At 42.2% G+C, this 22,224-nt stretch overlaps 1 protein-coding gene across 3 annotated transcripts in view; it reads left to right on the plus strand.

Annotated features, from left to right (window-relative positions):
• The first annotated feature begins 824 nt into the window (after positions 1-824).
• The window catches only part of SLC4A1 (solute carrier family 4 member 1 (Diego blood group)), a 69,995-nt gene continuing 48,595 nt past the window's right edge, over positions 825-22,224 (plus strand). The window contains exons 1-5 of one of the 3 annotated variants that reach the window (XM_073607751.1): positions 825-1,607; positions 9,144-9,223; positions 10,054-10,129; positions 14,639-14,690; positions 16,385-16,479. In XM_073607751.1, the coding sequence (XP_073463852.1) occupies positions 9,212-9,223; positions 10,054-10,129; positions 14,639-14,690; positions 16,385-16,479 (235 nt within the window). In that variant the 5' untranslated portion in view covers positions 825-1,607; positions 9,144-9,211. Of the gene's footprint in view, positions 1,608-9,143; positions 9,224-10,053; positions 10,130-14,638; positions 14,691-16,384; positions 16,480-22,224 lie in introns of those variants that run through there. The other 2 variants (XM_073607752.1, XM_073607753.1) reach the window with 2 other exon arrangements.

Here is a 22,224-nt window from a genome sequence, read left to right on the forward strand (position 1 = left end):
ACGCTCCTTGCAATTGGGAGTTTTCGGACCATGTGACTGCCGTGATTGGCCAATCACGTGGTCTTAAGCTGTGCCCCGCCTCCCAGTGTCATAAACCTCTTAAAGGGGCGGGAGACGACAGCGCTAAGAGGTTAATCTGCTTTTGTTTTGCCTTCCCTGGTTCCTCCCTTTACTCTTCATCAACATGCTGACATTTTTCAATAAAACCTTTCCATTATCAATACATACCTTATTTTAGAACTAGTGCTGTCATCACTGAGTCTGGTACTGTATCACATTGAGGCAGATTTCAGGCATTTTAGCGCTAGAAATAGCCTCTAAATAACGCCTGAAAACCACCTCCCATTCATTGCAGTGTGACTTTTCACACTGGGGTGGTGCGCTTGTGGGACGTTCTGAAAAGTCCTGCAAGTAGCATCTTTGGGGCAGTTTGGGAGCGCTGTATACAGCGCTCCCAAAACACCCTGCCCATTGAAATGAATGGGCAGCACTTCCAAAGCGCCTGAAAAGCGCATCAGAAGCGCCCCAACACGGGAGCTTTTAACACCTTCTTCAGCCGCTAGCGGGGGTTAAAAGCGTCCCACTAGCGAATGAAAAGCGCAGCTTTAGCGCCAATGCTCGGCAGCCCCAGTGTGAAAGTAGCCTGAGTCTCTGTGCTTTTCTATGCACATTAGGAAGATCATGGCTGGTGGGAGGAGCCATAAAGGCGATGTGCCTCAGTACTCCTCTTAAGTGCCCTCAGCCCTGATACAAGCAGTGAGCTCGCTCTTAGGAGGAGTTATGTGAAGACATAACAAGACTGCAAGACTGAATGTAAGGCTGGAGTTTTGCTTTAATTTTACAAACCAGTTTCCTACAATTGAGGATAAATGTATACTTAATCTAGGTAGGGGCACTGCTGGGCACGGGTGGATTGTGGGCAATAGCTAGTATATAGTTGCAATCTGTCCAAAATAGGATGTCATTAAACAATATGTTTCCTTGAAAAACAGTGTATCCAAAATAAAAGCAGCAGATGAAGGAGAGTAGCCTTGTAAATTTACATCAAGACTAAAAAAAAAAAGGAAGGAAGAAGGAAAAAAGAAAGTAAAAGAGAAAAAAAAGAAAAAGAAAAACAAAGTGTAGAGAAAGGGGTGTTAAAAAAATAAAAATAAAAAATAATAATACAAAGACAAATGGGAAAAAAAACATACAGTACATTTTCAAAGCAAGGCATTATATCATGTTGGGTAGAGCTATTTGGTTATACCCTTAAACCTTAAGTATACATTTAAAAAAAAAAAAAAACACAACAAACACTGGCCAATCTATCAGCAACACCCCATGGTCAAACTCAGGCCCCCAAAAGTGTGAACTCTCTAGAACAGAATTTGTAGGTTGGGAGGTAGACTAAGCAAATCGAGTATTGGGGGAACAGCCTTCTTCACTGGAGGAGGGTGGAGAGGTGGAGGTTTGAGGGAGCAGAGTGTAGGTGAAGATAAGCTTAAATTCTGGCAGAGATAGGCGGTCCAGTGACTTTGGTGACTCAGGGCTTTTTTGGAAGGAACAGTTGGTCTCAGGAGAACGAGACCCAACGCAGGATAGGAGCCCTGACGCTGGTCACCAAGGTAGGTTGCAATGGGTTATGTATTTTTTAGGCTACCAAAAATACAATAGAAATTAATACGCAGCTGCTATAGTAAAAGGCATGAATTAACTAATCTTTAATTATTGGCCACCAAAGTATTTGTTTAGCATTGTTAAACTAATCAACATTTTCATTTGGTTGGTCTCCATAGGTTACAGCCCATCCTGGCACACAGCTTTATGTGCGGGAAAAAAAGGATGCTCCTATAATGTATTGGGGCATACAAATGTATTGACTGGTTGTATAGATTATTCCTTTAGATTTTTTTCAACTACTTACAATATTTAGCATTTCTAAAATGAGATGCCTTGAATTTTGTATCATTAGTGAAATGTGCTTTAGGGGGATATTTTATTATTTAATCAGTTATATTTAGTTAGCTATAAAACGTCCTTTGATCCTTTGGGCAATATCACTTGGGTACATACAAGGTTATTACAAATGTGTTCCATTGTAGAACTCTGAATCTGCCTACTTGACTATGTTGGAAGTGCAGAAACTATCCACAGTGGCGCAGTGGGTAGCACTCTCGCCTAGCAGTAAGAAGGGTCGCTGGTTCGAATCCCGACCACGACACAACCTGCCTGGAGTTTGCATGTTCTCCCTGTGTCTGTGTGGGTTTCCTCCGGGTACTCCGGTTTCCTCCCACACTCCAAAGACATGCTGGTAGGTTAATTGGATCCTGTCTAAATCGGCCCTAGTATAGGTATGAATGTGAGTTAGGGACCTTAGATTGTAAGCTCCTTGAGGGTATAGGGACGGATGTGAATGTATAATATATATATGTAAAGCGCTGCGTAAATTGACAGCGCTATATAAGTACCTGAAATAAATAAAATAAAAAATAAAATCTGATCTCGCCTATTAACTAGAAACCGGATCAGTTATCCTAACTGCTTGGTCCCTTGGCTTACAAACACAAGAGATCTTGGTGCAAACTCAAGGAGTCATGTGTGATCTGCAGTAACCCATAGAAATGAATCAGAAATGGCATTTATGTGCATCACGACATGTCAACATGCATCATATTGTGCCTTGGCGTATGTCTTTACAGATGCAGTTTAATCTATTTCAATGGAAAATGGAGCAATTTAGGGCCCATTCAGACCTGTTTGGGTGCATTGGGGGTTATTTACAAAAGGAAAATTTAATTTGCACTACAAGTGCACTTTGAAATGCAGTCGCTGTAAATGCGAGGGGGACATGCAAGGGTAATAAAAAACAGCATTTTAGCTTGCACATGATTGGATGATAAAATCAGCAGAGCTTCACCTCATTTCTGATCTTCCCCTCAGATTTACAGCGACTGCACTTCCAAGTGCACTTGCAGTGCAAAGTGGATTTGCCTTTCGTAAATAACCCCCATTGTGTTACAGGGTTTAATTCTGTAAGAATTCAAATAGCATATAGCTTGGGGGAATTGCATTCACTCTTTTGTACTGTAACAATGCATCTTAGGTTATGTCCAAAATTAAAAAAAACAAAACAAAATAATATGGCAAAGAACCATAGGCAATCTCTCTGGCCTGACCATGAGAAGGTGGAATTTAGTTTCTTTGGGTTACTGCATGTGGATATCATTGCTCTCCGTCTTGCCTTATTAAGCACAAGAAAGTCTGCATGTAAATTTTGCCGCTCTAATTTAAATAATGCCCTGGACACCCATTGGCTGCTTCGCTCCATCCAGCTCCGCTCCACCCAAATGTGCTGATATGGCTGTTTTGCACAGTTTGCTCCCTATCAGCCCATAAGCTCTGCAGAAAATGCAGCAGGCTTATACTGTAAAACATAAGATTATTTTGTGAGTGCAAAAGGCTGCATTATGTTATCTTCAAAATAATAGGAGAATTATCAAAGATTGCTTGTTTTCAAGATTATCACTTGTTAAAATCTTCACTATGACATTAAAGTGTATGTATAGCCAAAGTATTTTTTTTTAATTTCGGGATAGAGTAGGAAATCTCCATTAGCTATTTTTTTTTCATTGCTGCACCGGTGGGGAGATTTCCTTTCACTTCCTGTCCCAAAGATGCAACAGGAAATGAGAGGAGAGCACTACAAAGTGAGATGAACTTTAAATCAGTTCACTGAAGAGTGTGGGGGGGGGTCCTTTAAATCATACCCCCCCCCCGGATTTGGAGGTCAGGTTTAATTTGAAAAAGAGGAGGGTGCTAAAATGTGAATTGATCGGAATCTATGCTGGCAGGATGAATTAATGAATGAGAGGTGCTTGCACCGGGCAAACCATTAAAAGCACATCGTAATAATAGTCTTATCTTCCAATAGCGTTGTAGCTCAGTTCAGCCATTTCTGTGACTCATATGCCAATGCAGAGCCAGAAAGAGGGCACCGCTTTCTCAGTTAGTCCCACCCTGCTCATAGCCTGTTGATTGGACAGTGAAGTGCAATACACCGATAGGGCATCAACTCTGCCCCCTAATATGGCCAGCACTCCTGATTGGCTCTTAGTGTTGCCCTTGATGTGTAGGGATTACAAGAGGCGGATATCAAAACAGATTTGGGTATTTATTTTTGTTACTTGAAATAATATATATTCATTTTTAAAGAATAACAACAACTGGTGGTTTTTAGATTTATATATAATTTTAAAAAAAAAAAGTATACAGCTCACCCCTGCTTGTGCTTCCTCCTCCCACTGCTCATGCATCGAAAGTATCAGTCTCCTGCCAAGGCGTAAATGCAATTTGGTAAAAAGAGGCATCCAACATTAGAGGCTTGCTCATAATCTTTTATTCAAGAAGCATAAAAACATACAGGGAAACCCATTGTCGTGTTTCAGTCCTCCAGGGCCTTGGTCGTAGCTATAGATGGGGTCCTAGTGGGTTGAAACACAGCTTTCCCTGTATGTTTTTTAGGCTTACTAATTAAAAGGTTTTTGAGCAGCCTCTAGGGCCGGATGCCTCTTTTTACCACATTGTGTTGATATCTACATGAGGTTTCGTGTTAATTCCACCTATTTTTATATGCTTCTAAAATCCCCTGGAGCAGAATATGTGAATCTAGATTTTGAAAGGGGGAACTCAGCTTTGGAATACCACCATCCTGCCCCAATTTCCAATGTGAGCAGTTGATTAGCGGCTCACTGTATTTCTTTGAGAGGCCTGGGAGGAAAGATGGCAGAGGTCTAAATGTACTGAATATGTTTTAAGGATCGAAAAATGCATTTGTCTGTAGCTGTAAACTTAAAAAGAAAAGAAAACAAAAAAAAAAAAAGAAAAGCCCCTTTCAAATCTACGTAACACAACATTTAAAAAAAACAAACAAAAAACTTCGCTGTCAACGCACATCAACTTGAGTGCATTTAGCATGTGTCGACATGCGCTTAACGCAAGGCACCCCAACAAGTCCACAAGTACCTTACAGAGGGATAAAACCATCAACACCGAAAGCCCACACTCCTTTGTGGAGCTCTTGCAGTGTCCAGACCTTGGCATAGACAAGCAGTTGGATTTTTAGGTGCCCATGGTTCTTCCCGTAAACTAGGTCACTTTAAACAGAGTTTTCTGATATCAGAACCCATTGCTTATACAGCCTGATGATTGCAACATTGTAAGACTGTATTAGTAACTTTGCAAGTTTATCCAACCCAGGGCAAGGTGAGCTTCCTGGCCATATGTACTTACTTTAGCCATTTTAAACCAAATGTTTAAAACTCAAATATAAAGTATTTTATGAAATTACACACATAGGAGTTGATTTACTAAAACTGGAGAGTGCAAAGTCTGGTGCAGCGTTGCATAGAAACCAATCAGGTTCCAGGTTTTTTTTTCGTCATAGCTTAATTGACCAAGCTGAGGCTAGTAGCTGATTGGCTGTCATGCACAGCTGCACCATATTTTGCACTCTCCAGTTTTAGTAAATCAACCTCACAGAGTCTAGGTATTCAAAAGCCAATCTTTCATGTTTAGGGATTCATATGTTCCTGGAGAAAGAATCTTAAACATTAAAATATATAGATCCCTCTGTATCTCTTGGCATATTGATGTCCAGAAATGTAATTACTCTCCTCAGTGCCCTTGTACGATTTGTACCCTATGGCCTTCCAACAATAAACACAGCATGAAATGGCCCAGATGCTGTCTTTTGAAGAAAGACTCTTAACAAGTCCACCTTTTACGAGTTACTTATACAGATAGGATCCTAATACATTCAAATCTAGGCTACTTATGGATCTGAAAAAGATTGGCATCCATTGCCAATATATAATAATATAGAATTGGATGTTAAGAAATTTAAGTTGCTGGGCCAAGAGGAGAAATGTATGTATACCAGAAAGCCAGTAGTTATGTATATTTATGGTCATGGGGTCTAGAAACAAAAAAAGGCAATACCTTCCCGTGTATTTTTATATGAGTAATGGTCTGAATTGGAAAGCACCATTTTCCACCAACATTATGCATAGAGGTTCCTGGTAATTATTGATTATGGGTTACTGTATGGGTCTTGATATATATTAGGAGTATGTATAAAACAGGTCTAGACTCTTGATATATTGACATCTCTATCATCGTGTACCCCTTACTCAAGTCACTGGTGTGCATTCATTTACAGCAACCAAAAAGATTTCAGCTTAAATCATTGTAAGACAGTCAGGATCAGAACTGTGATACATCTTGATAAACCAATTGCTGTGGCTGTTTGGCCTAAAAGATAGGCTTTGATTGGTTGATATAGGTTAATCATTGCTAGTATATAGGCCTTGATTCACCAATGTCTGTGACTCACTTTATATTTTAGGGTAGAGGTTCCAAGCATTGATGTCATTGAGGTCCATGGCATTGACAGAATAAAAGTATTCGGACAGACCGTGCTTTTGGTCCCATTTATGCGAACAAAGGTCTAGTTCAACCATTCTCAAACAGGGTACCATGGAACCCTAGGGGTTCTCCAGAGGTTGCAGGGGGTTCCTCAAGCTGTGGCTGATTTACCACCTATTTGATGGCCTGAATAGTTCTGGGGCCAATTCCACTTGGCACTGTAGGGCCAGCTGCATGACACCAATGATATTTTTAGCTTGCATTCTGACCAGTAACCACTGCTGTAGGTGGGATATTCTTGCCATTGGCCACCAATGAATTGGTAATAGCAGGGGTTCCTTAAGACCTGAAAATTATTTTAAGGGTTTCTCTGGGGCAAAAAGGTTGAGACTAGTCTAGTTTATTAGATCTAACTCAATGACCATGACTTCTTTCCAGCTATGGAATTCTAGTACTATAAATATCTTTGCCTTCTGTAAAATTTTTGACATTGGATGTTTTTTTATGAAATTATTCTGCACTACACTTGATTAGGCAAAACTGGAGCAAAGGTGGAGCTACAGCCAATAGCAACAAAACCGAATCACTTTGGTAGGGGTAACAACCACACTGAACCTCCTTTTTATATACACGTCAGCCTTAGTGCGTTATGTGAATGGTCAACGCGCAACTGTAAATACGATGACAAAGAGCAAAGCTTACGTGAAGACAGTTTGGGATATTTTGTAAGCTGGGTGTGGTGGGGTTTCCCCTTCTAGCCTTATCTTCGCTCTTACGTAGTTGGGAGTTCCCTGCCACTACATCGTCTTATCAAACAACATACAGAGAGGTCTGTGAAATAGAGATCCAGTCAACAACATGCAGTGCATCTTTGCACTTGGAATGCAAAAATGTTTATGAGCCACAGAACATTTCAGTACATACACCATAAAGCATATGTTTGGGAAAAAACAAAAACACCAGAACATACTTAGTACATCTCACCAATTCATACACTTTTCTCCAGTTTAAAAATGTTTTATGTTTAAAAACTATGCAAGTACAGAAGACCTGCCAGAAATCAAGTGGGCAATGCTGTCTCTGCCATGAGCCCTGCTTGAGTGTTCCCCTGATGAGCTACAGAACACCTCTCCATCAAAAAATGTGTTTTTTTGTAGTCCAGACAGAGAAAACTGTGCAGAGCTGACAACACTGCTTTGGATTTGGATTTAATGTGTAGCAGATGTGGTGTTGTCAACTCTCTACAGAAAGTTAGGAGCTCACTGGATTTGTGGCAGATCAACAGGTATTCTTCTGTACTCGCAGCGTTTTAAAGGGACAAAATGGAGAAATGTGTATATATTGCAGAGATGTGCTGAATGTTTTTTTAAATTATTTTTCCACATTATAAACCTTAAAAAGGACCACTATATGATCTAAACTGGATCACTAAATACATAGTTTTCCAGCTAACTAATGTTGTCACTCAGATCCTGTTAAACATGAACATACATACATATGTGTAAGGAACAGGCCAAGTATATTTTCTCTCTAGCTATACAAAGACTCAACCTTTTAGCTTCTTGAAATAATTTTCAAGTCTCAGGAAACCCCTGGTTTATTTGGGGTAATTGGGGGAAAAAAAAGGCCCTTAGGCCACACGTACACAGTTTGAATCTCGGCCGGTTCAGCAGGATTTGAACCATTAATGGGCAGGCTAACTGTACCAAGTTGATTGATTAATCAACTTGGGTAGAACAAGCCTGCCGGATTTGCTTGCGACTGTAGCCGCTAGCGATAATCAATGTCTTCTCCCAGCAGGGACGGCTTCCTCCACCCCCCCCCCCCAATGACAATGGCCCGACAGGAGGGATTTCCGCACTAAACACGGTCTGCATTGATAGGGGAATCAAGCAAATTTCTTTTCTGCAACCCATGGTTGCATGAAAGCAGCTCCTGCCGTGTATGGTCAGCCTTACTTTTGTGGTGGTAAGTGGGAAGAGTGCCACCCTTACAGGGTTGGCCAGAATGACACCCCTTGCAGTCATACTGCTGGTTCTGCTAAGTGACGTTGGAACTGGAACTATGTAGGCACCATAAGATGGGTGGCCAACTCAAGAAACCTCTAGCCCCCCCTGGAGGAACCGTAGGGTCCCCCAAAACCGTGGTTGAGAATGGCTACTCTATGTAGTTCAATTTGTTATTTTCAACAAAAAGGAAGACCTAATGCAGAGAAAGAAATCCTAGCTGGCTTTTCTGTCTAGTTTTTTCCCCAATCAGAAAACATTAAGGATCCCCCCTTCCAAAAATAAAAAAAATAGAATTGAGTTTCTGGCATTACTGGCTCTACACATCATAAGGAAAATATTTTGACTGGAGTCTTACTTTAACAAGAGGACATTTCTTTATCTCTAGAGAGAACTATGGCTGCTCCCTTAGATACAGAAAAATACAAACTCTTTAAAAAAACTGGGGAAAAACTGTGAAGTCCAAGGATTTCTGCCCATGGGTGATATCAACCCATCTTCTGATGAGTTAGCATCACCCATGGTCAAAAATCCTTGGACTTCATAGTTTTACCCCAGTTTTTTTGTAAAGTATGCATTTTGCTGTATCTAAAAAGGTGATAACTCTGGTAGCTAATTGCATATTAGGGGTAATATAAGCAATATAACAGTGTTTAGTAATGTTGGCTAATACTTGTATTACTATGTCTTGCTTTCTTACTGATCATTGATTTAATTTTTCTCCTTATACAGGACTAAGCCCTTGTGTTATGTTCATCCCTCGCTGGGCACTAGAACAGTCGGGGCAATAACCAGCTGACATGACGTCTCCAGTGAGTAAAAACTGGTGAAGTACAAAACCTGACCGGTACATAGCCAGGAAAAAAGATCACTATTCACTAGAAATATAGGAGTGTCCCTTTTACTATATGCAATGATACAAAGAAACGTAAAATGTAAAAAAAGTAAAACAAAAAATAAATGTAGAGCGGGAGGAGGGACTTTTTATGTGGCTTTGAGGGTAACTTTGAAAATACACAAATTCCCTGGGGCTTCACTACAAGAATACTGCAGAGGACACAGCAGTGTAAAACTGTCTTGTAGCAGAACAATTTTAATAGGGATAACAGGCCAAAATGTGCTAGAGACAGAGTAAAGTAATTTACTACAAAAATAAAGGAACTGCAGATGGTACAGTAGCGAAAAACTGGCAAGCCACAGGACAATATAAATTAGCAAGGCTAGCCCCAAATTAACTAGAGAAAAAAAAAAAGAAGGAGCAAAGGATGGCGTTTACTATAAGAATTAAAATATTGCAGCAGATACAGCAGTATGAAACGGGCCAGTAGCAGTATAGTTATAATCAGTAACAAGTTTGAGCACCTCAAACTCAAAAAAGACCCATCAACATAAAATAAGAAAGAACAGTTGCAGCAATAAATAAAAAGTAGCTTAACCTCAAAATAAAGGCCCTATCAACATATATATATATAGTAACTTGCTATAAGACTTGAACCACATTTATTTTTACTGAGCATGCCATTGCAGTTGTTCCATTGTAATAAATTTCAATAGATCTGTAAAGTGGGGGTGTGAAATGTGGATAGGTGATGCAAGATGATTGCTTCTCTCATTTGTTGATTTCTGCCGTTTCCCCTAAAAGTTTGAATATGACAAAGACTTGGAAGGAGCTCTTGGAAGTTTTGATGAACCTGAGGAAACCATAACCAGCGATGATCGTAAGTAACAGGGAAATATGTGATAAATGTATTAGTAATATAAATACCCTGTAATTAAGACCTATTCACCCAGATAAGATGCACCAGTCCACCCAAGATTATTAGTGAATAGGATTTTATTGTGGAATCATGCAAGTCTGATCAACCACAAATTGGTTAACACTCTCAGATGCTCCACCTCCTACCCCAACTCTTTCCCTGAAATTATAACCAACTTGTGTAGCGCTTCACAATATGCTACCTTATGTAGTGCAATATAGTAAGCAAAATTATAAAACAAAATGGTCCCAATGTCACATTATTGTGCAATAAAATCACAATCCATATGCATTGAAATCACAGTCCACAGTGCTGTTATTACTATAATTTCCTCTTCATTCACTTCTTATGTCATATACCTCCACTAGTTGTGTTTTCACCTGGGATATATGACCGTGCAGTTAAGTATGGTCACTAAGCGCTTGTGCACCCCATTGTGAACATAATAAAACATTACCAGATCGATGGACTTCACAGATTCTTCTTAATACCCATGTATAAGTTTTTATTCCACTCAATAACTCTGCTCAGGCGCACGTAGATAAAGAGAAACTACCAAACATAGTGCTTTATCCTTTTAAAACAATTATTCCTAATCAGAAAAAAATTTAGAACCCCTGATGAAGCCATGTGAACATATGGCATAATGCGTAGGGGAGGGGCTGGGTGACGTCACAACCAGCTGTACACAAGGAGGGATGGTAACTATATACTTGGGAAAGATGATTGTTACTTGTGTTCGATACACTGTACATGCTGTATAAGTCTAGTGCTCTTCAGCACCTGTTAAAAGTGAGTATGTCTGGAGGTTTTTAGGAGTAATAAATGGTCTTAAATGGATAAAGCACTAGGTTTGGTGGTTTATCTTTCTCTATGTGTGGCTGAGCAGAGTTGTTGAGTGGAGTACAAAGTATACACTGAGGTACTTAGAAGCATCTGTGAAGTCCAACGATCTTGGAATCTTTGAGTTCACAATGGGGGAAGCAAGTGCTTAGTGACCATACTTTACTGTACAGTCAAAACATACAGGAGGGAGCAACCACCTCATGAATTACCATTGATAAATCACAAGGTGGTTGCCCCCTCCTGTATGTTTTTGTAGTTCATTTGGAAGACTTCCTGGTCGGTGGAGGGCTGCACCCTTAATGGGCATTGTGGAAAGAAGCGGGATCAAGGAATCCCCTTGGGTTTAGCGCTAAGTATTTTGGATTACATTGTTAAATGTACAGTCATATATCCCAGGTGAGAGCACATCTTGTGGAGGGAGTCCATGTCACTTTAGGTATTTGCACAAAGTGGTGGAATGACATAAGAAGTTGATGAAGAAGAATTTATAGCACTAACAGCACTGTGGACTGTGATTTTACTGCACAATAATGTGACACTGGGACCATTAGGTTTTAGAATATTAATATATTGCACTACATAAGGTAGCATATTGTGAAGCATGGCAAAAGTTGGTTATAAATTACTATAGCACAGATATAGAAGAGCAGGTAAGGTGTGGGGGCAATTCACAAGAAGTATTATTATTTTGGTCATAGCAACTCACAAGGTTTTTATATTTTTAATCTTTCCCTTAAATGCTGTGCAGATTTGGCATGTAAGTTGCCCCATGCTGGATTCTCCAGTAGTCCTGCACAGCACAAGGGGATGGGTTCCAGCAAGGCATGACCATGGCAAACCTGTCACCTTGGGAAGAGATCTCTGTTTAACCGATCTTTAAGGGGAACCTGTACAGAGAAATATGTAGGCTGTCATTGCTGACCTCCTGGAGAATATAGTTGGCCTGTCTGTCTTTGGTTTGAATACTTTGAGTCAGTGACTTAGAACAAGCGGTAAGCAAAGTCAAGAGTGCAATCAGGACAACATTTTCAGAAGAGCTTATAGATGGCTGCTATTATGTGTTATCAGTAAAGGTTACTGTTAATAACATTCCCTTTATACTAAGAAACAATAGCATGGTACTAATGACAGCAGACACTATTGGGTCCGAAAGGAAAAAAACAAACAAACAAAATAAAAAAAAAACTTTCTGGGCTACTTCGATAGGTCCTCTCTCTGTTGTCATCATTTTAGTTTGGCATCTAGGCTCTCTTACTATTTCTAATCATTTCACTTTCATCAGCATATTTACTTCTACTGTTGGGGATGTTTGCAAATGGATGGCTGCAAACAGAGGCGTAGCTTGAAGCTTGTGGGCCCCGATGCAAATGTTGACCTGGCCCCCCCCCCCCCCCCCACTACCACCCACCACTTCCACCGTGTGTGCAGATACACCCACCGCACGCCAAGATACTCAAAGTGGCTTAAGAGTTTTGCGTTCCCCCTTACATCAGAATCAGAGGACAGGGATCACTGCTGGATAATCAGAGGACAGGGATCACCCCTAGAGAATCAGAGGACAGGGACCCCTGGCAGGTCATTTGGCAGAGCTCCTTTCCCATTCCAGCACTGTAAACCCCCCCCACAATACACAAGGCTGAAATCACATTCCTTTACACAGTCTATCAGCCTTCACAGGTTGTATCTGGCTTTTGGGTTGCCATTCTCCCCTGGTCGGAATGGTAGTGTAGTTGCATTAGGCAGATACACCCTATGCAGATCATGGCTGACTGGCTGGGTTATAAAAGGTATGTGATTTCAGCCCTGCGGAGGAACAGCAGTATAGAGTGCTGTACTGGGAAAGAAGCTCAGCAGCGGGGCATAGCATCCAGGGTGGAGGGGGTCATCAGGGGGCTTTGGGGGGGCACGTGCGCAACTTAGATCTGCGGGGGGGCAAAGCAATATCTAGAGCCTGCAGTCCCTCAGGTGTTAAGGGATTTGTTTTAGCAATTTCTGAAGGTTTCTCTGTCATTGTTGGCAGGTGTTGGGGGAAGGTGCGTGTCTTTTCCCCAGTTGTCAGGGAAGTGGGGTAAGCAGACATCCCCGGGTGGTGGTGGTGGGGGGGGTACAGAGAATCCCAGCTAGTGACTAGAAGACACTAAGCAGTGTCTTACCTCACCAGTGACATCAGTTCCATCGTGGCTACAGGACGGCACTCTCCTCCTCTTAACTTGGTTACCATTCCATGTTACCAGTACACAGCACAGACACTTCCCTATCCTGGGCTGTTCTCACCCCATGCTCCTCTCCATTCAGGAAATGGCTCACAGCTTCTCCCCAGCCAATGAGAACAGCGGGGTGTGGACTGTGGAAGGCAAAGTGGAAGCCCAGTACTGGAGCATGGCTGTGGGGCCCTAGGGCATACCAGAGCTGGACTTTGTGGAGGATATGATAATATGACAGGGAGGCTGCAGGGGCCCCCTGGAGCTAGGGGCGGGGTTGCGATTGTGACCCCTGCAACCCCTTATGCTACACCCATGGCTGCAAAACTTAGGTTATGAGAACTGGGCAAGGGATTGACTCACCATCTGTGCAGCTCTAAAAGGCCCTTTGGGAGTTAGGGGCCCATGCTATGTAGACCTGGATGTGGCGCACTTTGGTGAAAGTGATAAGCTAGAGCTTTTTTCATTGTGCCCCAAACCTTATTTGTAATATCCTAGTGGTATCAGGCAACATGTGCTGCCTGACTCAGTTAAGCTGGCCATACATGGGTCAGTTCTGGCCAAAATTTCGATCCGCGTATAGCCAGGTATAGGGTCAGGCGAAAATGAAGGTGGTGTTTTCTGTGTGAACCATTTGCATATTATGGATCAGGGAAAGTCTAAAGTCTCCTACATGCTAATTTTTTTTCCCCGTTAAACCCAGCGGGTAGAACGGGAAAAAAACAGAGCTCAGGTCGGAGCCACTGTAATAACAATAATCCGATGTCAGTACAGTGATCTCCCATGATAAGCTATTGTGTTCTGACAGAAGGACGGCCCACCTACCAGAACACTCCGGTCAGCGCTGTTAGCCATTGGTCAAGAGCGCCAACCGGGAGGCGGTCGACAGACCTTTTTCGGTCATGAGCCTTTGACTGTCGGACTGGCTGCTGTACACATTGGCCGAATGTCGGCTAGTTTCTATTGAGCCAGCCAACATTCAGCCTGTGTGTAATAGGCTTTAGGCTACTCTTCATCTACCTATTTATCGTTACATACAGTACATGGTGAATAATTGTTGGTACTTGGTTGATAATTGAATGAGATGGGCTGAACAAAAAAAGTTTTAGTTGATTGTTCGTCATTGCACCCAATACAATTCATCTTTTATATTGTTCCTAATAGAACCAATATAGAAGGGCAATATGGAAGGGATCCAGAGCGCTGATTGTAAGAGCCTAGTACACACATTGGCAGGAACTGGTACTGCAGATATATTTGCGTACACTATGATCCAGGGAGCACAGTGCTAATTTTTCCCCTTTGAAGCCCTCTTGATCATCATTGTATTGTAGTATCTCTAACAAGAAATGGAAATAAGAGATATTGTGGTTGCTGGTTCTGCGTGTTAGGCATAATATGGCAAAGTTTCTACTTTGAATAGGAGACACCAGTCAGGAGAAGAAGAGGAAGTCCAAATTGTACAAATATCTTAGGTGAGTCTGCATAACATCTTATACCTTCTGTCATATCTATAAGGACTGCAAGCCATTTCTGTAGTCTAACTACATCTGCCTGTCCCCATATTCCTTAGAACCTTTTTCAGGGCTGCTTAAGCACCAGTCAGACCAATCGCTGCAAACAAATACTAGGGAAAACGAACATAGGCATTACCAGACTGGGAAATATGAGACACTCAGCCCTGACAGGCATTAAACTAGATGAGTTGGCATACCCATCCATGGTGGCCATCCACTGACTAGTCTTACTACATTGCTGGAAACCTGCCATGATTAAAAAAAAAAAAAAAAAAAGGAGACCTTTCCTTCTGAAAATGCTAGTTGCCTGTCTGCCATACTGATACCGTGTCTTCAAAACCCAAGTCAGTGATCTGGGACTAGGACTGCTTGCTTTCCTTTGGTGTTGGCTTCCATATTTGATCCAAATCAATTACTCAAAATAGAAATCATATAACAACACTCACTGCCACATCAGAATATATTGTAGAACAACAAAAAAAGAAAAAGCATATGTCAGACTTTACTGACACGAGAGAGTACACACGTTTTGAATCCAAATGTAACCAACTGCAGAATATCAGTACATATACAATAATGTATGTCGAAAGGCTCGCTTACTTGATATCAGATTGTGATCATCATTCCTTATGAGTCAACGCGTTTCTATTTTAAGCTTCCTCCGGACTCATGAAGACGACTGCGCTTGTAATAGTTTCGCAACAGGAAACACTATCTTTATAATCATACAAAGTAATTATTGGTTTCCAATGACATTTGCATCAAACATAAATGGGCCACACCTTGGCAATAGCGTACGACCTGCGTGCGATACTCCTTGAGCGGGCACCGGGGCAACAGGAAGGACCGACTAAAGGCGACCAGATAATCAAGACTTGTACAGAAATATATGCGATAACCAAATAATATGTATGTTTATAAAGATTGTATTTCCTTTTGTATAGCTTTTGTATAGCTATTGCAACTGCAGTCACCTTCATGAGTTCTGAGGAAGCTCAAATTAGAAACATGTGGACCCATGACAAATAATGATTGCATTTTGATATCAGACACAAACGTAAAGCCAGACATATTTTTTTTTTTGGTTCTACGATTACTCAAAATAATGAAGGCAGGGAGTCAACAAAAACAGAAGGTTGTCTTTAATGGCAACTTCCATATTTATCTCATAACAGAATTACTGTAAACCTCATACCAACATCAGTAAGGTGATGTGAGCAAAAGTGCGACTTCAATTCATGCCCACTATAAAAAGGTCTATGGGACTCACGTCCCACCAGGTTGCATCTTAATGGCAATGCCACCAATTAACATAAGGGACAATTCAGACATACTTGTTTTACAGTGTAGTGGGCACTCGTTGCTCTTGGGCACCGCAGAATTCATCCAGGTCAACCAACTAGATGTTCGCCTCTATTGTCTAATGCCCATTAGGCACAATTGCTGACTGGTTGCTTTGTACATTAGCAGCTATACATGAACAATATTCTTCTAATAGGCTGACCTTTAGTAATGCTTATTGTAAAAACATTTTTTTTTTAAAACGATTTTTGTTGGCCTGAAGTAGAGCAGCCATAGATTATTTCATTGATAAAGCAAAGATTATCAGTATTATAATACTTCCACTCTCCTCCTGCGAGTCTATTTTTCAGACGGGTGACAAATTGGGGGATCCGCGACTCGTATAATCTGGAAAGGAGGAGGCAGAAGGACGAAGGGCGGGGAGGAAGATTTCGTAAAAGCCTAAGTAGGTAGCTACCAAAATACAGTGCAGAATCTCAGTCAGATGTAAAAAGCTGCTTATTAGAAGCCCAATCAAAACTCCTTGGTAATCTGTGTGACATTTAATACCAATTTATTATGGGATCGAGTTTTGACATAAGCAGGTCTAAAACAGCCTAAACTGCAACAGTAACTGTTAAGACATCATACATTGGTATTTGCATACTTCAGCTATACAAATTGATAAAACGTATGTTTAAAAAAAAAAAAACATACATAAAATCTAGTTTAATGAATAGAGTGATACCCACTTCCAGCTTATTTCTAAGGCCAATGTTCCATAAAACATGGTACAACCCTACAAAACTCCACCCATAGAAGGGAGGAGAGATCAGCCACTATTTCAGAATAAAGCACAACATACACTGCAATTTTTGTAAAATTTCAGTACAGAACAGACTTTATATATTAAAACGGAATAGTATTAGGTCTTATAACAAATAGAATTTCAGAACAATTTGTGATTTCATTGAAAATGTCAAGAATAGGATGGACGGCTAAGAAGTAAGGGTGCCAACTAAGCAGGGCTGGGACAAGGGGTGGGCAGGAGGGCCGGCTGCCCTGTGCCAATGGTTTATTGCCCGGATGGGGGCGCCCAGTGCCAGTTGCTTTTGTTACAAGGCTGGCAGGAGTAGTGACTGCAACATTACTGCTATTACTAACCGTAAGGCAAGGGGCGCAGTTTGGCATCTTTGACCTGGGTGCTGGGTGACCTTGTCCCGGCATTGCTACTTTAATAGGTCTAGTTTTTTTTTCCCCAGAGGGAGAGTCACAAGAGTAGTCAACACATTTCAGGGGCTCACCAGTCTACCTTCATCAAGGCTTGAAGTTGTAGAATAAGATTATACTGGAGCATACTGGACTGGGATGGAATGGTTGCAAAGAATCTAATAACATGTTTTGGAGGACTTGTTCTTTTTAGCCATTTCATCCCAATTCAGTAAGCTACATAGTCTTTTATGCTACAAATAAAAGGCCTGATGAAGGACGACAGGTGAGCGCCCAAACAAATTGGCCACTCCTGTGGCTTCCACTTTGACAAAGGTCAACTGGATCTTTTAAACTTAGTTGATGCTCTTACTTTTTGACCTCTGATGAATTTACTGATTTTACATAGAACTGATCCCACTACGTGCCTGCAGATCATTCTTTACACTAGAGTTCAGCACTCTGCCAACACTTCTCTAGAACAATCTAGAAGAGAAGAGGCTACTACCCATTGCAACCAAATTTTCATTGGCGCATCTTCATCTTTTGGGTTTCCATAAAGTCTGCACTGTAATGGCTCTAGAAATACTTCCAATAGTTTTCTGTTTTACAAACAAGTGCAAAAATAAAAAAAAACAAAAAAATACATCCACATTTGCATTGCCCACTTGTGCATTTTTAGAGCCATTTGGTCCAGGTTCTCTGCTATCAGCTCCAGCGACAGCACAGTTGCTTAGCGGTTAGGACATCTGCCTTGCAGCACTGGAATCCTGGTTGCAAATTCCAACCATGACACCATCTCTATGGAGTCTCACTGCCCTTGCTTGTGTTTCCTCCCACACTACAGAGGCCTGCTGGTAGGTTAATTGGCTCATATCTAAATTAGCCCTAGTATGCATGTGAGAGAGGGACATCTGATTTTAAGCTCCTTGAGGCTAGGTTTACAAATTTGGCAAGTTTGCTGCGCCTCTGAAAAGTGATCTACCTTGTTTAACCCCATAAATGCCATAACCATGTGCATTGCAGGGCAGTCGCAGCACCGTTTGCTTGTTTGAAGCAAAGCTATGTGGCTGTTGCATGTGTACACCCCCATCTGCTGCTTTTGGGGGGGCAGTAAAAATACCGCTCAACTGCAGTGGCAAGTCTAAACAAGCCCTAAAGGCAGAGGCCGATGTAAATGAATAGTACGTAAAGTGCTATACACACACACACCTGTAATAAACAGTAAGTCTATGGAAATGTAGAGACATGTAAAAATGTAGACCTGACATGCATGCATACCTTTGTTGACTGCACTTTAGTGGAAATAGCATTGCAAGATTAGTTGCAAATAAGATATTTCAGTAACATTTAGGCTATTTTCACACCTTTCTGCTTTGTGGCCAACAGCAAGTGGATGCAAGAAAATCAGCATGGGGGGGATCCCGGCGATTTACTGTTGTAGGCAGCCCTATTGAAAGCAATGGGAGGCTGCCGGCTCCTGCAGCTAACTGCGGCCACTTACATGTAATCGCTATGCGGCGATTACCTGCAAGTGAATGGCCCTGGACACAGACAGTCTATCCAAGCTGACAGCCAATCATAGGCGGCGGAGGCATTCCCTGCCCTGCAGTCACACCTACGCAAGTGGATGCGAGAAAATCAACATGGGTTGGATCCCAGAGATTTGCTGTTGTAGACAGCCCTATTGAAAGCAATGGGAGGCTGCCGGCTCCCGCAGCTAACTGCAGCCACTTACATGTAATCGCTATGCGGCGATTACCTGCAAGTGAATGGCCATGGACACAGACAGTCTATCCAAGCTGACAGCCAATCATAAGTAGCAGAGGCATTCCCTGCTACGCAGTTACACATACGCAAGGGGCATGTATACATGCATCTATAGGGGCAGGGAATGCCTCCACTGCCTATGATTGACTGTGGGCTTTGACAGCTACTTGTCGGGATAGCTTAGGTCGGTTCAGACTCATGCCGCAGTTAGCTGCGGGAGCTGGCAGCCTCCTATTGCTTTTTAATAGGGCTGCTTCCAACAGCAAATCACTGGGACCCCCCCCCCCATGCTGATTTTCTCACATCCACTCATCGCTGGTGAGAACACTTGTCCCTATTTCTTATTGATCTCTTGCATCGTTATCCTGTTTCATGGGCTTGCAATTGAGACTGCCAGTGGCCATTTCAGCATTCATTGCACAGCCATGGTCCTCTGTGATCACCATCAGGAAACCGGCCTTGAAAATTGCCACGTGGCCATTACTGGAGTGCATGTAGGCAAGAAGTGGCTGCAAAGAGGCTACAGGTGATCTGCAGCACTGTGATGCAACAAAAAATAACATTTAAAAAAAAAAAAAAAAAGTGGGTACAAGAATTCTATTAGAAAAAGAAATATCTATTCTACACATCATTTGGTTACAGTTTATTTCTACCTTAATGCTAACAAAATGATTACCAATTACACCTTCACCCCAGATTACCCACCATCATTTACTCTCAGACAAACAGAAGCAATACATGGGGTACCCTACATAGTAGCACATGGCTCCTTCTAGCCTCTCTTACTTATTTGATCCATCACGGTCATTTGCTACCAATTAGACAAAGCATTTCTATCATTATACAAACGGCAATGAATCATGAAAATATGGCATTTAGCAGCCCAGGGAGCCAAGCCCTAAGCAAAAATTTCCCCATATCACTTTATTTTTTTATTGTACCATTAGATAAGATAACGTCTGACCTGTCCCAGAATCAGGCCATCTATATTTAAACTATACATACACTGCATCCTAAGTGATATGCTGTATACCTATACACAAAGCATGTTTATAGAGGAGAGTACATACACAAACCTCCAGTCATTTAAGGTCTGTTGTCAGGATAAGCTAGCAGGTCAAGTGTAATGGATATCCAGGTCAGAGCTCAGGTGAAGTCATCAGCTATGCAGGCTTTCCTGAATTCACTCATCAGGGTCTCCTCCTGGGAAATCAATATAATATAACCATAACCATGAAGACAGGTATGCATCCCCTCTACTGTTTCCTATTGCCGAAGATGGTCGGTCTAAATTGTCTCATCATACCTTACAAACTGGTTGATGTAAAAAAAAAAGAAAGGTTTTACTAAGATATGTGGATAATTAGGTAGCAGTTACAGGGGATATTTAAAGCTGAGCTCCAATAAAATGTCTAAATACGCGGATGACATCATATGGGAGAGCTGTTTTACATGCTGGGGGAATCCAGTCCTGATATTTACACATCTCTGCCACACAGCGCAGTTTCGCTTGGCAGGGCAAGAGACCTGATTTTTTTTTTTTCTGCTCCATTTTAGCAACACTTACAGGTCTTGTCCTTCCCCCAACCTGTGATTGGGTAGTGAAAAAAAGAAGCATGACACTGAAGAGTTTATCTCTTGGTCACTCTGCTCTCTCCACCTATCAGCTTGCTCTTTGCACAGCAGTCCAAATGATTGGCTTCTTGTGCTGCTTCTCGATCTCTTAGTCTGAGCTTTGTGGTATGGTAGACTGCAAAAGGCTAATATCAAGCCAAATTTAGGCACTTGCACTGCCTGCATTTAAAAAAATACATTTAATTGCAGATGATTAGATACAGAACTGCCTTAAAACTGTCTTTTATATCCGCCTGAGGTTCAGCTTTAAAGTGGTTGTAAAGGCACAAGGTTTTTTGCCTTCATGCATTCCAATGCATGAAGGTAAAAAACCTGTATGCAGCAGCCCCCTAATGCTTACTTGAGCTCCATCTCGATCCAGCGATGTCCACGAGAGCCTTGCCTCTCCGGGGACTGGCACTCCTGATTGGCTTTTGGCAGCAGTGGGAGCCATTGGCCAATCAGGAGACGGAGGGGGCAGGGCCGAGCCGCGGCTCCATGTGCGAATGCACACACAGAGCTGCGGAACGGGCACGCGCCTCCTTGGATTGCAAGCTGCTTGCTGTGGGAGCACCTGGCAGGGGGGAAAAGCCATGAGCGCCGGCATGGGACCAGAGAAGAGGAGGATCCAGGCTGCTCTGGGCAAAACTATCTAATAATCAACTTCTTGTGAAGGGGCTTTTTGGAAAATTGTTGTTTAATCAGCGCTGCAGTGCTGATCAGTGTATTCTGACAGTGGAGAAGTCACTGCTGTCAGAATACAATAACACAGCAGGGAAGATTTCTCCATCCACCTCACTTGTGTGGGTGGAGTAATCTGTTCAGGTTTTCTAAACAGTCCGCTGGCTGATCGAAATAACTGACCCATGTATGGCCAAACTTGGCCACCTGTAGTCTAAAATGGTTGTTAAAGAGGAGCTCCAGTCGGTTTTCTGAAAATTGTAGCTGCTGACTTTTCATTAATCAGACACTCACCCGTACCAGGATCCAGCGCTGTGCTCACCCGAGGGGGCACCGGAGTTTCGGTCCTCGGCTCCAGCATGTAAACTGCGGGGGAAAAAAGGGTGTCCACTGTGCATGCGGCTTCACGGCTGGGTGTCCACTGTGCATGCGTGAGCCACGCTGTGCATTGTAAATGGTCCGGCAATCTTCTGGGACCTGTGACATGTCCCAGAAGACTGCAGGGATGGAGGGGGGAGAGGAGAACTTCCTCTCAGATTGCCTAGGTGATCCAAGCAGAAGCGGAAGCGGGTACCTGTCAAAACCAAGTACCAGTTCCCCCCCCCAAAAAAATTGCCAAATGTCAAAGAAAGGGGGGGAAGGGGGCCTTAAAGCGGAACTTCCCCGTTTAACCTCCAACATGAGTTGACCTACACACAGAGTAACTTTTTTTGTCTTGGGTTCACTTTTCCTCAAAGTTGTCACAAAAAATGAGGCTATGGAGAACAAATTTCTAAATCTACTGACTTGAATGGCCACGTTTGACAGGCGTTGCTGCTTGTCAACTCAATATGCCTGTCACGTACTTGATGGTAGAGCTCGATATGCAGGGGAAGGCCTCTCTTACACCTCTGACTCGAGAACCCCTGATAGAGCAGACAGAAGGCTCAGGAGTACA

This window comes from Aquarana catesbeiana, linkage group LG12 (genome assembly GCF_042186555.1).
Source record: "Aquarana catesbeiana isolate 2022-GZ linkage group LG12, ASM4218655v1, whole genome shotgun sequence".
In the NCBI taxonomy this organism is placed as follows: Eukaryota; Metazoa; Chordata; class Amphibia; order Anura; family Ranidae; genus Aquarana; species Aquarana catesbeiana.